The 14,993-nt window shown below is 42.6% G+C and overlaps 1 protein-coding gene and 1 long non-coding RNA gene across 7 annotated transcripts in view; one reads left to right on the plus strand and one right to left on the minus strand.

The window, feature by feature from the left end:
- The window catches only part of ANK2 (ankyrin 2), a 242,099-nt gene that overhangs the window by 77,048 nt on the left and 150,058 nt on the right, over positions 1 to 14,993 (plus strand). The window contains exon 1 of one of the 6 annotated variants that reach the window (XM_065686210.1): positions 9,242 to 9,488. The exons of 4 other annotated variants lie outside the window; for them this stretch is intronic. In XM_065686210.1, the coding sequence (XP_065542282.1) occupies positions 9,354 to 9,488 (135 nt within the window). In that variant the 5' untranslated portion in view covers positions 9,242 to 9,353. Of the gene's footprint in view, positions 1 to 9,241; positions 9,489 to 14,993 lie in introns of those variants that run through there. One more of the 6 variants, XM_065686148.1, reaches the window with a different exon arrangement.
- LOC136007260 (uncharacterized) lies at positions 618 to 4,837 on the minus strand. The gene is made up of 2 exons (XR_010609561.1): positions 4,263 to 4,837; positions 618 to 2,014 (listed from the first exon to the last, which is right to left on the minus strand). It is a non-coding gene; the product is annotated as an uncharacterized LOC136007260 (long non-coding RNA).

Genomic DNA, 14,993 nt, shown 5'->3' on the forward strand with positions numbered 1-14,993 from the left:
TTTGCTTTCTGAGTAATTTGCCCTAATGGGTTTGAACCATTTTCACAAGCAAGTGATATTGTTAAAAAGCTCTGGCAGAGCTTGGCCATTGCTTCCTATCAGACGTCCACGTAGATTGTTGCTTTCTGCAAGCATTATTTCAAAGGAATGCTACTCGGTTTTGGCCATCCTTTCCCTTTGAACTGATGTTTTGTTTCACTCTTTTTTTTTCTAGTAAGTTCATTTGACATTGAATAGATTGTGCTATCCAAGGATTTTTAGTTCCAGTTGATGTTGGAACCTTGGTTATATGAATTTTGGTCAAGTCAAACATTTGGTGGGATTCCTTCTTGTATCCTTTTATTTTTTATAACTACATGAATAAATTATGGCAATATATACAAACCTTACTGTCATAGGGTAATACCTGGCAAGAGGTGAAGGCAGTCAGTGTCAGCTAATGACAGAAGGCCAGCCTGGCATGGAAATTTCTGGAGCATCAGTGGTGTCAATTACAGGGTGGTGACTGCTTTCGGTGTTCTGGGGACCAGTTGCAATGGTTGGGACTATGGTCATTCTTAGCATGGCCAGCTTGTATCTGAACCTGCCCATGGCTAGGAAGTAATACGTACGCTTAGTATGTTTTATTGTTATAATGTATAATTTTAACATGAACTTCAGCTTCATGTTCCTTAGTCATTCTGTAGTTGAAGTTCATGCTGCCTGAATGTTAAGATCACATATTCCATTTCTTGAATTTGCCCAGTTGATAGCAAAAGTGTTGTTGACAGAGATGTTTTGTAGTTCAGGTTTCATTCAATTCCATACAAGTGTCTAATCACATAACCGAAAGTGACAGTGAATTGTCTGTCCAGTGTGTATTTATGTCTGTTACACATCATAGCAACTGAGGCTGTTCAAAGCAGCTGAATGATCCTATCCTGGAGCATTCAGCAGTCAGGGAGAAATTATAGAGCCATTTAAAATCTACCTAATTGTGGGAATCGCCGGGAGACGAGCTCATCCGATGATGACCGACAAGTCTCATTTATTGCTAAGCAGATGGATACTTATATACCTTGCTTGCATGTTTATAGTTTGGTTACAGAGAGATCATTGGCTTATAGCTTTTACATGTTACAAGATCATTGGTTTATAGCTTCTACATGTTACAAGATCATTGATTTATAGCTTCTACATTTTTGCAGCTACACCGTGCACCCCCCCACCATCCTCCTTCTCCTGCACTTATCACTTAGTGGCCTTGGCTGTGATTGGTCATAGTATGTTGCTGTTTGCCGGTGTCCTTCATTTCCTCATTATCTGGCGTGAGAGGTTTGCACCATGTTCTACACAGATGTCTTGTTTCAGCTCGTTGATGGGAGCGTGACCTTTTGACCTTTTTCAACAAGCCAATCCTCCACAATTCCCCCTTTTTCTTTATAAAGGAATAAGGTCTGAGTCAGGAGTCGTTGTAAACAAGCAGAACAACATTGCAAAGCATAACAAAGTAACAAGCCCCCTATAATTATGAGACCTATAACGGCGAAGCAGCTTGTAAAGCAAACATATATGCAGCTCTATGAAGTGAAACTTCTAAAATCAGCTAAATATTTCTGAAGTGCTATAAGCGGGTTACATAAAAGATAATTTGACAGACTATACAAAAGTCTTTGTTTCAGCTAACTCTGGTGAAGATGCCTTATAGACTGACAACCACCACAATATAATTCTACTGTAGGGTCACACTGATGACAAAAACTACAGAGTTATCGAAGCACTTGTTGTATCACCAATCTCAGTTGTACCACTATATGCCTGTGGCCATGGACCGGATCTAGGAGGGCAACCGTGCTCAACGAAAGCTCTGTGTTGACTAAGGAGTTAAGTTCTTCTATTAGTGGCTGTAGCGCCCGGCACAAGCAACGCTCCTCCCAGGCCTGCGAGTCAGGGTCCATACACTAGCTCGGAGACGCCGTCACTGGAGCTACTGCAGCAGCCGGTCTTAGTCACTTGGATGGTACCCACAAGGGTCCTGCAGGAGCAGAAACACAGGCGTAACCACGGCCCAGATATATTACTTCTGCCGGTCCCTGCCACAAATCTGTATTAGGATCTTGATAGTACGCCTTAAAAGAAGGCTTTATCTTCTGTTTGTACAAAGTGCTTAATAACCGCTGGAGTTTGTTCATCACCAAAGTGCATAAATAATTTAACGTAATTTCACCCATATAATCAGCATCGATGACACCTGGAACAATGAATAGTCCTTTCAAGGCAGATGATGATCTCCCCAGTAGCAAGGCTAGTTTCATAGATTCTTTTAACAATTCTGGACCTAGCTGGACTTGAGCCTCCTTAGTGGAGAACTGTCCAGTTCCCATCAGGTGTTGTAATTGCACCCCAATCAGGGGATCTCCCTGGCCTCGCTGAACTGCAACTGCCTCTTGACAGGTTTTCTGCCAATACATGTTCCATAACAACAACTGCAAAGGGGTGAGGATTAATTTCACAATACTTTTAATATAACAGCAAATCTGTTCCCCAAATATATGACAACATCTGCCTAGTGGGTTCAAACTGAATGCCTGTAGAAATAACAGTTTGCCTTAACTGAGATAGCAATTTCAATTTAAGGGAGACATTTCAGCATTTACTGCCTGACCTTGAGCGTTAATCTGGTACTTAACAGGAAAGGCGAGAATCTTTTCCTGCAACAATCAAAATCATTGTTTGACAGAGCCTCTCTCTGAATAGATTTCCAATCTATCACCTGGATTCGCATTTGTCTACCTGTGCTCTGCAACTTTACCTTCCTTTCTTCTCTCCCCCCCCCCCTTTTTTTTTTTTTTTTTCAGAAGTTGTTCACCCTGCTTTGCACAGCTACAAACAGCAGCCTGCTCGGCAGCAGCTACAGCTGCCTGCCTGCTTCAGCAGCAGCCATAAATACCTGTCAGCAACCACACTTTTGCATTAACCCTTTCTTGCCTGAAATGTTAAACCACTATCTGTTAAAAACTTTTACATGAACACGATAACAAAGAAAATACATAGAACACCATCTGCTCTCATCACACACACACACACACAGACGTATGCATATGGGATCCCACAAGCACACTCCACACAACTACAGTATTTAAAACACAAAATCCAGACAATCATTACTCCCACTACACAGTCCCACGTACAGAACGTGGCACAAGGACTCTGTGAAGACAGCTCCAACAAGCTCCAACAAGCATCATCGCAGTGTGAGGTGGCAGGCTCAGCCCTAGCGAGCGTCCCCGCAGAGGATCTGCCTCCCTCACATCGCATGAGGTTTGGGCTTTTATACTGATCAAAATGCACACTCATTCTGACACAGGTGGCCAGCCTATGTCAGTAGAAGTGGCCAGCAATATCTATAAAGGTTTCCAAGCATCAATAGAATCATAGACATTTGCTAACTTCTAGTACATGAGTATCACAGAGAGACTGTATCAAATGAGTTGTATATGGGGCCCCAAGTCCACAGTCCGTCACAGTCCACCACAGTCCTCCCAATACCCCTGATAAGGGCATACGAGACCTTCCCACCGCAGGTCTTGATCCAGCACATACATCACAGGGAAAGCACACAATACATCTGCATCCCACACCCATCTCGCTTCTCCCTTTACAGCTGTCCATTTATCATGAGGATCTGGGGGATATAAATTAGGCTTCTTTTCCGGCTCCATGTCAAAAGGATCATCCAGGTCAGCATCAGAATTAACAGGCATCAGAACTTCAGGAGCAGCAACAGGAGCCTGATGAGCACGCACAGGCTCTTTCTTGGGGTCAATAGGGTCCGGGTCAAAAAGAGTGTCTTCATCTCTGTCTTCAGACTTTGCAGCCGCGGCGGCAACTGGCAGAGGCTCAAGGGTGGCCAGGGGTGGGGGGGGCACTGGGTTCCACGATCTCACTTTTTGACTTTAACATCTCTAAAATAGTTCTCCAAATGACCAACAAATGTTTCACAGTGTCACTGCCTTCCGTGGCTGCGTTCTTCGGAGCTTTCCCGATCCCTGCTGTCTTCCCAGCCTTTTGTTTTAACAGGGTATTATATATAGCTTGCCAAATCTTATCTCCAAATTTTCGCCTTTCTGCTAATTCATGGACAGTGTGAGGGTTAACAAAACATCCCTTAGACTGTCCATAAGCTAACAGTCCCTGCAGCTCTTTCTGCAGGTCGATCCCTTTAACCTGCCGCTTTTGTAAGAAGGCAGTAAATAAATCATACGCCGCTTGCCTTTCCATACCTTAGCGCGCTTGTTGCAGCCCCTTCAGGTTTCGGCGGCGCGTATCGGCCGGGCTCATCTATACGGTCACCCAGGGTCCGGCGCTTAAAATCCTGAGATCTTGGCGCTTTGACCGTCCTGTGGCTGCGATCAGGACCCGAGCAGAACTTACGTCGTCCCACCGTGGTGTTCGAGGGATCACGTCGGGGTCACCATTTGTGGGAATCGCCGGGAGACGAGCTCATCCGATGATGACCGACAAGTCTCATTTATTGCTAAGCAGATGGATACTTATATACCTTGCTTGCATGTTTATAGTTTGGTTACAGAGAGATCATTGGCTTATAGCTTTTACATGTTACAAGATCATTGGTTTATAGCTTCTACATGTTACAAGATCATTGATTTATAGCTTCTACATTTTTGCAGCTACACCGTGCAACCCCCACCATCCTCCTTCTCCTGCACTTATCACTTAGTGGCCTTGGCTGTGATTGGTCATAGTATGTTGCTGTTTGCCGGTGTCCTTCATTTCCTCATTATCTGGCGTGAGAGGTTTGCACCATGTTCTACACAGATGTCTTGTTTCAGCTCGTTGATGGGAGCGTGACCTTTTGACCTTTTTCGACAAGCCAATCCTCCACACCTAATGGTAATTAACACAGAAGAGAACCCTACACTGATTACTAATCTTTAAAAGAGGGCTGGGGAGAGCTTGTGCTTTCTGATTATAACTGTCACTGCTGGGAGGGGAACTGGGTAGAAATCAGTAGGATGCTGGGGACAGCTGCTGCTGTGTACTGCAGTAGCAGCAACAGTTTGAAACCCCAGAGAGAAAAACGTTGGCTAGATGCTACAATTGTTAGAGGAGCACTCTGCTTCTGAGGAATTTGAGGTTTAATTTTTCAGATACATGTCCAGCTCCACTTAAGGATTGTGTGTGCATTATATGTTCCATGGGACTCTGTTACGTACAGACACACAGTCTGTCTCCATTCCCACCGCTAACTCCGGCTACTCCCAAAGCATTTGGAAACTTGTAATTATTTCTCAGCTAACTTTGTGGTCTGGGTTGTTTTGTTTTTCTTCTTTGTTTGGTTTTTTTATTGTTTGTGGTTTTTTTGGGGGGTGGTTTTTATAGTATTTTGTTTTTTTATTATTTTTTAATTTTAGTTTTGTTGTGTGTTTTTTAATTCTGCAATGGGCCTCTTCTGGGGTAATGCATGGATACATAAACACAATCATAAAATCATAGAATAGTTAGGGTTGGAAAGGACGTTAAGATCACCTAGTTCCAACCCCCCTGCCATGGGCAGGAGCACCTCACACTAAACCGTGTCACCCAAGGCTCTGTCCAACTTGGTCTTGAACACCCGCAGGGGTGGAGCATTCACAATTTCCCTGGGCAACCCATTCCAGTGCCTCACCACCCTAACTGTTTAAGTTTGAACCCATTACCCCTTGTCTTATTGCTACAGTCCCTGATGAAGGGTTCCTCTCTGGCATCCTTGTAAGCCCCCTTCAGGTACTGGAAGGCTGCTATGAGGTCTCCACGCAGCCTTCTCTTCTCCAGGCTGAACAGCCCCAACTTTCTCAGCCTATCTTCATACGGGAGGTGCTCCAGTCCCCTGATCATCCTCGTGGCCCTCCTCTGGACTTGTTCCAGCAGTTCCATGTCCTTTTTATGTTGAGGACACCAGAACTGTACACAATACTCCAGATGAGGTCTCACAAGAGCAGAGTAGAGGGGCAGGATCACCTCCTTCGACCTGCTGGTCACGCTTCTTTTGATGCAGCCCAGGATACGGCTGGCTTCCTGGGCTGTGAATGCACACTGAAGCCAGCTCATGTTCATTTTCTTATTGACCAATACCCTCAAGTCCTTCTTGTCGTGGTTTAAACCGATCCACATAGCTCGTCCACTCACTCCCCCCTCTTCTTTCCTTCCCTCTACTCCCGGAGGGACGGAGAGGAGAATCAAAAAGAATGCAACTCCCACAGGTTGAGATAAGAACAGTTTAGTAACTAAGGTATAACACAAATCACTACTGCTACCACCAATAATAATAATGATAAAAGAAATAACAAGAGGAAAGAATACAACACCTCAACACCAGCCAATAACTCGCCCCAGTCCCCCCCGCTAAGCACCGACTGATTCCTCGTCCAACCCTGCAGTCCCCCAGCACTTCCAGATGGACCAGTGTAAAACCTCTTCTTAAAGACCGATTCTGGCTAAATACCAGGCTTACACCGGTCTGCTAAAATCCCTGTGCCTCTTAACTGCTGTGTTAACAAAGCAGCACCTCCAAATTCCCAAGGTCAGGCAGCAGGGAGGATTTGAGGAACAACTGAAAACATCAGCCTTATCAACGCTGTTCCCAGGCCAAAAAATCAAAACACAGCACTGCACTAGCTACTAAGAAGGAGAAAAATAACTGCTACTGTTGAACCCAGAACACTTCTCCACAGGTCTGCTCTGAATCTCTTCTCTGCCAGACCTGTAGCTGTGCCTGGGATTGCTCCAACCCAGGTGTAAGACCTTGCACTTGGCATGGTTAAACTTCATGAGGTTGGCATCTGCCCACCTCACAAGCATGTCAAGGTCCCTCTGGATGGCATTCCTTCCCTCCAGCATATCAACCCAACCACACAGCTTGGTGTCATCGGCAAACTTGCTGAGGGTGCACTCCATCTCACTGTCCATGACACCAACAAAGATGTTGAAGCAAGACCAGTCCCAACACCAATCCCTGAGGGACACCACTCGTTATTGGTCACCGTTCACATTGAGCCATTGATCACAACTCTTTGCATGTGGCCATCAAGCCAGTTCTTTATCCACCCAGTGGTCCACCTATCAAATTGATGTCTCTACAATTTAGAGACAAGGATGTCATGTGGTACAGTGTCGAACGCTTTGCTGAAGTCCAGGTAGATGACATCAACTGCTCTACCCCTGTCCATCAGTACCGTAGCCCCATCATAGAAGGCCACCAAATTGCTCAGGCAGGATTTCCCCTTAGTGAAGCCATGCTGGCTGTCACCAAGCGCCTTGTTGTTTTTCATGTGCCTTAGCATGCCATCCAGGAGAACCTGCTCCAAGATTATGCCAGGCACAGAGGTGAGACTGACTGGTCTGTAGTTCCTTGTGTCATCCATTTTCCCTTTCTCGAAAATGGGGTTTATATTTCCCTTTTTCAATTCATTGGGAGCATCACCTGACTGCCATGATTTTTCAAATATGATGGCCAGTGGCTTAGCAACTTCATTCGCCAGCTCCTTCAGGACCCATGGATGGATTTCACCAGGTTCTACGGACTTGTGCGCATTCAGGTTCTTAAAATGGTCTCAAACCAGATCCTCTCCTACAGTGGGCCTAGGGTCTTCATCCTCACAGTCCCTGTGTCTGCCTTCCAAGACTCGAGTGATGTGGTCAGAGCATTTGCCAGTGGAGACTGAGGCAAAGCAGTCATTAAGAACCGCAGCCTTATTCAAATACAGGCTCACCAGTTCTCCTGATAGCTTCAGGAGAGGGCCCATGTTGTCCCTAGTCTGTCTTTTATTTGCAGTGTCTGTATAGAATCCCTTCCTGTTAACTTTCACATCCCTAACCGAATTTAATTCTAACTGGTCCTTAGCTTTCCTAACTTGGCCCCTAGCTTACCGGACAACATCTCTGTATTCTTCCCAGGCCGCCTGTCCTTACTTCCACCTTTTATAAGCCTGTTTTTTCTCTCAAAGTTTCCTCAGCAGCTCCCTGTCCATCCAAGGAGGTCTCCTGGCCCTCCTGCTGCACTTCCTTCTAGTTGGGATGCAGCACTCCTGAGCTTGTAGTAGCTGATCCTTGAACGTCAACCAACTATCTTGGGCCCCCCTGCCCTCTAGAGCTGTATCCCATGGAACCTTACTAAGCAGGCTCCTGAAGAGGCCAAAGTCTGCTGTCTTGAAGTCCAGGGCAGTGAGCTTGCTGCACGCTCTTCTCACTGTCCTGAGGATCTTGAACTCGACAATCTCATGATTGCTGCAACCAAGGCTGCCCTGGAGCATTACATTTCCAATGAGCCCTTCCCTGTTGGCGAGCACGAGGTCAAGCATGGCTCCTCTCCTTGTCGGCTTCTCTGTTACTTGCAGAAGGAAGTTGTCTTCCACACAATCGAGGAACCTCCTGGATTGCTTGAGCCAGGCTGTACCATCTCTCCAGCAGATCTCAGGGTGGTTGAAATCCCCCATGAGAAACCTCAAAATGATTTTTATCTTACTGGCTACAATCATGATAACTAAATCAAACCTAGAGGGAATGTCCTTATTTTCGGTTTTGGTGGGTTTTTTTTGTTTGTTTTGGGGTTTTGTTTTCAGTAATTACTATCAAAATATAAACCTAAAACCAACCCTAAATCAAACCAACAATAAAACCTCAGAACAAGATCAGAAATGACATACACTAAAGCTAAAGTGATCTGCCATCAGAGATTGTCCTTTTTGGATACATTTGAGCTCCTCTGAAATCAAACCTGGGAAATGTATCAATTCAAAAGTGAGCTCATCACACTTATTATCTACATGAACATGAAATACAGTGTGAATTGCAGGAGTGAAATCTGTACTCAACATTTTGTCTTGTTTTTTAAGTATCAAATAGATGCAAATTGAATGAATCATCTTTTTGAGCTGGAAGCTCAGAAAGCATTAGCAACATTCTGAAATGCAGTGTTTCATATAAACACAGTGAAAGCGGGAGGGTAAAAATGTAAACATTCCAAGGCATGCAACAGGGGAACTCAATAGCCTTCACATTTCACTTGGTGAGACTTCAGTTCTGTGTGCTGGGCAGGCTGGGAGGCAGTTCCCCGCACCCCACTGCAATGCCATTTCATGCATAGCTGGCTTGGTAGGTGTAAAAATAGACCTGGCTTCACCCAAATTGGAAATGGTCGCTGAGGGCTGCCTGCAGTTGCTGAGGTTTCGGGTTCTCCGTGACACAGTGAGCCCAGTAAGAGTGACTGGGGAGAGGGATCATCCCCCCGGATCATTGGCTGTCCTTTGGAAACGCTGGGCACCCTCCATGGTGCAAGGGCAGTTCCACTCGCTGGAGTTAGCAAAAGAACTGATATGGGCAATGCACCGATCTGCCAGTCTTGTAATTCAGATAAGGGTGTAAGAACACAAGGGAACATGCAGGATTTGGATAAAATCCTGGACTATTATGGGTGCAACAGTGAAGAACGTAAAGATCCTGAAGCCATGGTAAGTCTTGGCTGAAGAAAACATTAATCAAATGGAAAAATTAGAATCAGGGTTATGCATGTTAGATTTGAAAACAATCTGTTTGCTCAGCCTGAATCTTACTCGATAGCTTGCAATAACAAGAGATTATTAGGGTTAAACCCTAAATATTTAGAGATTATAAATAATATAGAGATTATTTATTATTATAAATAATAAGAGATTATTATATTAAACCCTAAATATGCCCATGCTTAAGCTTTGCTTTGCTATTGTGGCTGACTGTAATTAAGAAGCAGCTGTCGTTAAGCTGTGCAGTCATTTCAAAGTGTTGGCAGCTATCAAGAAGTCTGGGTATATGGAGTGAGAACATCAGTGAAACAAGCCCTTAAATGAATGGATGTAATCGTTTATCCTGGTTTACACATCTGATAGAACTGATCCTTCACAGATCATTCTCAGAACTTCAACTCAGAAACTTTTTTTAAGCTGTTTTCTGCCCTGTACATGATGGTATTTTCTGTGTTTGCAGCTGAGACCAAGCCACACAGAGCCATACGCAGATGAGGGTCACGGTGAGTGGGAGCAGGCACATGCAGGGGGCTCATGCTGCAGGACTTGAGTTAGGCATAATGCAGTAAATGATTGTAACAGTCATGTCAGCATTCATTTTGTATACCAGAAGAAAATCATAGAGGTGAACATTTGCATAATGTCTGTGGCAAAAGAAGTGCCTCTTTCATCCTCTGGGAAATTTGTTATTAAATGGTTATTTCATTCAAAACTGTCAAGGAAAGGAGGTAGTGTCAAAACTTCTGGCAGAGCAAGAAAATCAGAAAACTTTTAATGTCTGTGTATCCAAATAATACGTTCTTCCATGTTGCTCTAAAATAGAATTGTTCTTGGGTCGATGTTACACTTTGCACTTGCATTAATTACTGCAGTGCATTGTAGGAAATGTAGCTGGGATGAGTTTGGTGTTCATAAGGGCAAGGAAGGGTGGAGCAGTTCTTGAGAAGTTTTGCTTTGTCCCAGAAATTAATTTTGCTGCTGTTTTGGTTTTTTGCTGGGAAATTATTTTGGCTGAAATTTTCTGACCAGTTTTACTGAGTATTTCGCTGCCAGCACAGTCACACCAGTTCTTCAGAAATAAAACTTCCTTTGAGATAAAATATGAAATTAAACTATTTCTTTGAGCTCTCACACAAGTTTTTTCCTCCAACAAGCGGTTTCAGCTTGAATTAACAAAAAGAGCAGCATGTGGTCTTTGGCTATTCTTTACCTCCCTTGTTTGGTTTTTTTTCCTGGATACTTTTCAATCAGCATTCAGAGCTTTTCATAGCAGGCAGAGATTGAGCATTTTGATAATGTCTTTGATACATTTAATCATACGATCTTGACTTTCTATACAGCCCTGGTAGGGACTTGACAAAGCCCCTTCAGAATATTTGTCTTGATTCACATGTTGTAGTGCTTGATGGATTACAAAGGAAAATTGCTGTATTTCTCTAAGAAGCTTTACAGACTCTCACTATACTTATCATTATACAAAATGATTCTTTAAAAAATGGGTAAAAAAAATTGTAATTCAGAAATGTCAGCGAAGTTTTGTCCTGAAGGAGAAATTATATATTGTTTTTCTCCCGAAGCATCAAACTTCATTAGCTTTGCATTTCCTATGCCTTTGTATTGCTGTAGCCATACTCACTCTTGTGGTTTATTAAAGAGTGCCACCTCAAGCTGCATGTGATGACTCCAGGAATCTCGTACCAGGTGCAAGTGTCATAGTGATTCAGTTGGTGTTCAGCCAACTTAAATGGCAAAATTGTTCTTCATAATCTAATCTTTTCTAAACTAAAATTCAGTACAGTCTGCTGCTTCAGATCTGTCTTGCTGAAGAAATCAGGAGTGTGCTAGTTTGACAATCCTGGATTTACTATGTGACGTCAAATAACTGTCTCAAATGGGGATTGAAATTTTGATACTGAATTCACATTTGAAATAATAGCAGCATTAAAAAATCAAGACTTTTTTATCCTGTATTATAGATGTATTTTTTTTTTAATGTCTCTCTTTACTTGGATATTTAATTACCTTCATTTTTACTCTTGAAAGTATATGCTGCAGTCTTGCTTCCTGGTGCTGGGAGATGTATTTCAGGAGAGACTCCCATTTTTACAGCAAACGTAGCAATGAGCGGGTGCCTGGGAGTGAAACCAGAATGTTTTACATACTGAAGCAGGCCAGATCATTACAGTCTTCTAGAAAAGGGTCTTACACACCGTGGAAAATGTGGCCAAAGAGCTGTTCATTCTCTTTATGTTAGACACTTCAAGTGAGATAAACTGCTTTTAGGAAGGATCCCTTTTCATTATTATTAGTGGATGCCATAGAGAGCCTCTGTGGCCTGTATGAACTGGAGGTGTAGCTTTTACACAGGTGAAGTTAGATGAAACTTGTTCCTCTCTTGGCTGAATTGTTGGAAATTTAGGCCCAAGATTGCTGTTGTTTTGTTTTACAGGTAGTGTTTAGCTGGAAATTATGGGGACACAATGAGTGCTTAATGTCATGACCAATATACAAACAGCAAATGACATGGTTAACAAATACAAGGGCTTTGTGTGGTTTAGATACCCTTCAAGTGGCACTGAATGAAAAGCTGCTGCATTTCGGTAACACCCGTTTTGTTTGCATCTATTTTAGTCCATCTCAAAGGAAAATGAAATCATTTTTCATGACAATAAGACAAGGGATGGAAGGGGATGAAAAATTAAAGAGTGATAAAATTATCTGTATACAGTCTGTCATAAACTTCACTTACAGGCTAGGTTTTTGTTAAGCCTAGTGATTATTCTTCTAGATACCATTGGAATGGCATCCTAATTCTTTCTCAAGATGTTCCAGCATTATTACCTATTTCAGAGCATCATCAGTTAATGGAAACTTGCCATGGAAACCATTTAAATGCCTGCCAAGTTCTAAAGTTGTTCCTGACACCTCAAAAGCTCAAGATATGACACTCAGATGATCCTAAAATTTTTTTCTTCCTTTAATATTACTCAGTTCCTGTAGTGGAAATCTTGATTCCATATCAGTATTTAAAAGACGTCAGTAAATGTGTGTCACATAGGAAAGCTGAGACGGGTCCTGTGGACCTTTTAGACATGTACTGAATCCTTGTTTCAGGAAATGAGTAAATTCGCTCAAATTCCAGCACAGGAATTTTTCCTATTAAACAATAGCATAATATATTTTTATTCTTAGAGTATTTTAAAAGTCTTAGTAAAAGACATGAGGGATAACACATGCCTCGAGTTCAGCTAGTACTGATGTGCTGTTCTGCGTTAGAACCCAATTTCTGATGTTACTTTGTATTTTAAAGTCAGTATGGATTGAAATACCTTATGTCCTTTCCAATACTGCATTTGAAGGACCATGCAGCTGGGCAAAAGACTTTTCTTTTGTTCTTTTTCATAGAAAAGTATGTGGTTTTGCCTCAGTTCCCACAAATCCTTCATTGAGATAGTAAAAGTCAGCTGGCAGCAAGTCCACTATGTCAAATTAATGGAGTGGGAGGACTCCTACGGATGTCCGTGGCAGCTGTGTATCATAAAGGGTTTATAGAAGACATTTGCTCCTTGGCTCAATAAGGGTTGATTTTACATGAGTTTTCTCCTCTTTTTTTTGCCTCTGCTGTATTTGATAATATTGGCCCAAACTCAGCAACACAGCTAAGCAGGTGTTTAAATCCATCCTTTAGGAAGTAACTGAAACCTGTTTAACTTGAGCTCAGCTGAACCACAAGATATGGTAAAATTAAGCGTATTTTGAAGTGTTTTGCCAAACATAGTCCTTTGTTCTTCTCCTGGTTAAAATGAAGCCAGACTGATTAGGTCTAAGTTTAACATCTTGGTCGGTGACATGGACAGTGGGATTTGAGTGGGATTGAGTGCATCCTCAGCAAGTTTGCTGATGACACCAAGCTGTGTGGTTCGGTTGATACGCTTGCCCCTACCACGGGCAAGGACACTTTCCATGAGACCAGGTTGCTCCAAGCCCCATCCAACCTGGCCTTGAACACTGCCAGGGATGGGGCAGCTGCGGCTTCTCGGGGCAACCTGTGCCAGGGCCTCACCACCCTCAAAGGATGAGAACTTCTTCCTAATAACACTAAATATTCCTCACTGGTGTTTGTATGTGAATTTGTATGTAAAGGAGCTGAATTGCTACTTCATGTCTTTAATTTGTGTGTTCAAGTTTGATCTAAAAGTGAACATCAGGCAAGTCTGTAAGAAATTATTCTGAAATAGGAGAGGCCAGACTAGGAAGAGGTGGGTACAATCATATTCATCTAATATGAGTACATGGTACAGGGAGAAAATGCATAAAAATCCAAAACTCCTGTTGGCTAGTATTTTCCAGAATACGTAAATGAAGCATCAAGATCTCATCATGTTTCACTGGGATTTTAGTAATTTTGTTCATTTTCTATATGCAGTTAAGCACTGTCATTTCAGAGTGAGAATGTACGCAGGAAGAGATGCTTCTGGAATAAGGGTTCCTGTACAGGGAGATAATAGTGAAACATTAATTCATAATAATTCTTCATGTAGACAAGAATCTCATATTCTTCACTGTGATCAATGTTCAGGTGTGAGTGCTGTGTCTTTAAGTAACATGCCTTGCAGTAATTCGATTTGGAGATAACAAAAGTACAAATCAAGGAAATGAGAATCTAGTTTGAAAGCACGTCTTGCATCTTCTTAGTGAGAAATACATGGAATGTAATCCTGTGATCTTCGTTACAGTCTCAGCTTCCAGCAGTAATTGAGACTTTCATGTTTTTAGTCTTTTATGTTACTCTGCCTGAAAGTAAGACAAGCCATGGTTGATTCATCCCTAATAAAACTAAAGTTTTAGACGTTCATTTCTTGCATCATTCTAGCTTCACCTTTTAAAAGTATAAAAGGAGATGATCCTTGGCAGTGTTCAAAGCCAGGCTGGTCGGGGCTTAGAGCAACTTAGTCTTGTGGAAGGTGTGGCAGGGGGATGGAACTGAATGAGCTTTATGGTCACTTCCAACCCAAACTTTTCTATGATTGCACTTTCAGCCTGGGAAATTATTGTAGTAGTAGTAAAGCATATTAAAAAAAGATGGTGAAAAGGCAAAACATGTGTCCTATTGAGGGCTTAATTTTAAGAGTGTCAGGATTTACCCCTCAAGCACTCAAATATTTGTTCGTTAATGTTTTTACCAAGACAGTTGATTTTTCAAGGCCATTTAAACTCTAAAATTGAATGGTTTCCTGTGCGCATACACCTCACAGGAGAGGGTACAGCTCAAACAGCTAGCATTCAATCTTAAAAGAGATCTCTTTCAAACACCTGTCAAAAACAGCTCCCACATCAAGCTTCAACCAAACACTTTCCTGACTGAAGCCTGAAGCTATAAAAAAGGATTCTGCCACCTTGAATTCCTGCTCTACCTTCCCCTTCAACCTGCTGCCTGTTTAGAAACGATGGTTT

This window comes from Lathamus discolor, chromosome 1, assembly GCF_037157495.1.
Source record: "Lathamus discolor isolate bLatDis1 chromosome 1, bLatDis1.hap1, whole genome shotgun sequence".
In the NCBI taxonomy this organism is placed as follows: domain Eukaryota; kingdom Metazoa; phylum Chordata; class Aves; order Psittaciformes; family Psittacidae; genus Lathamus; species Lathamus discolor.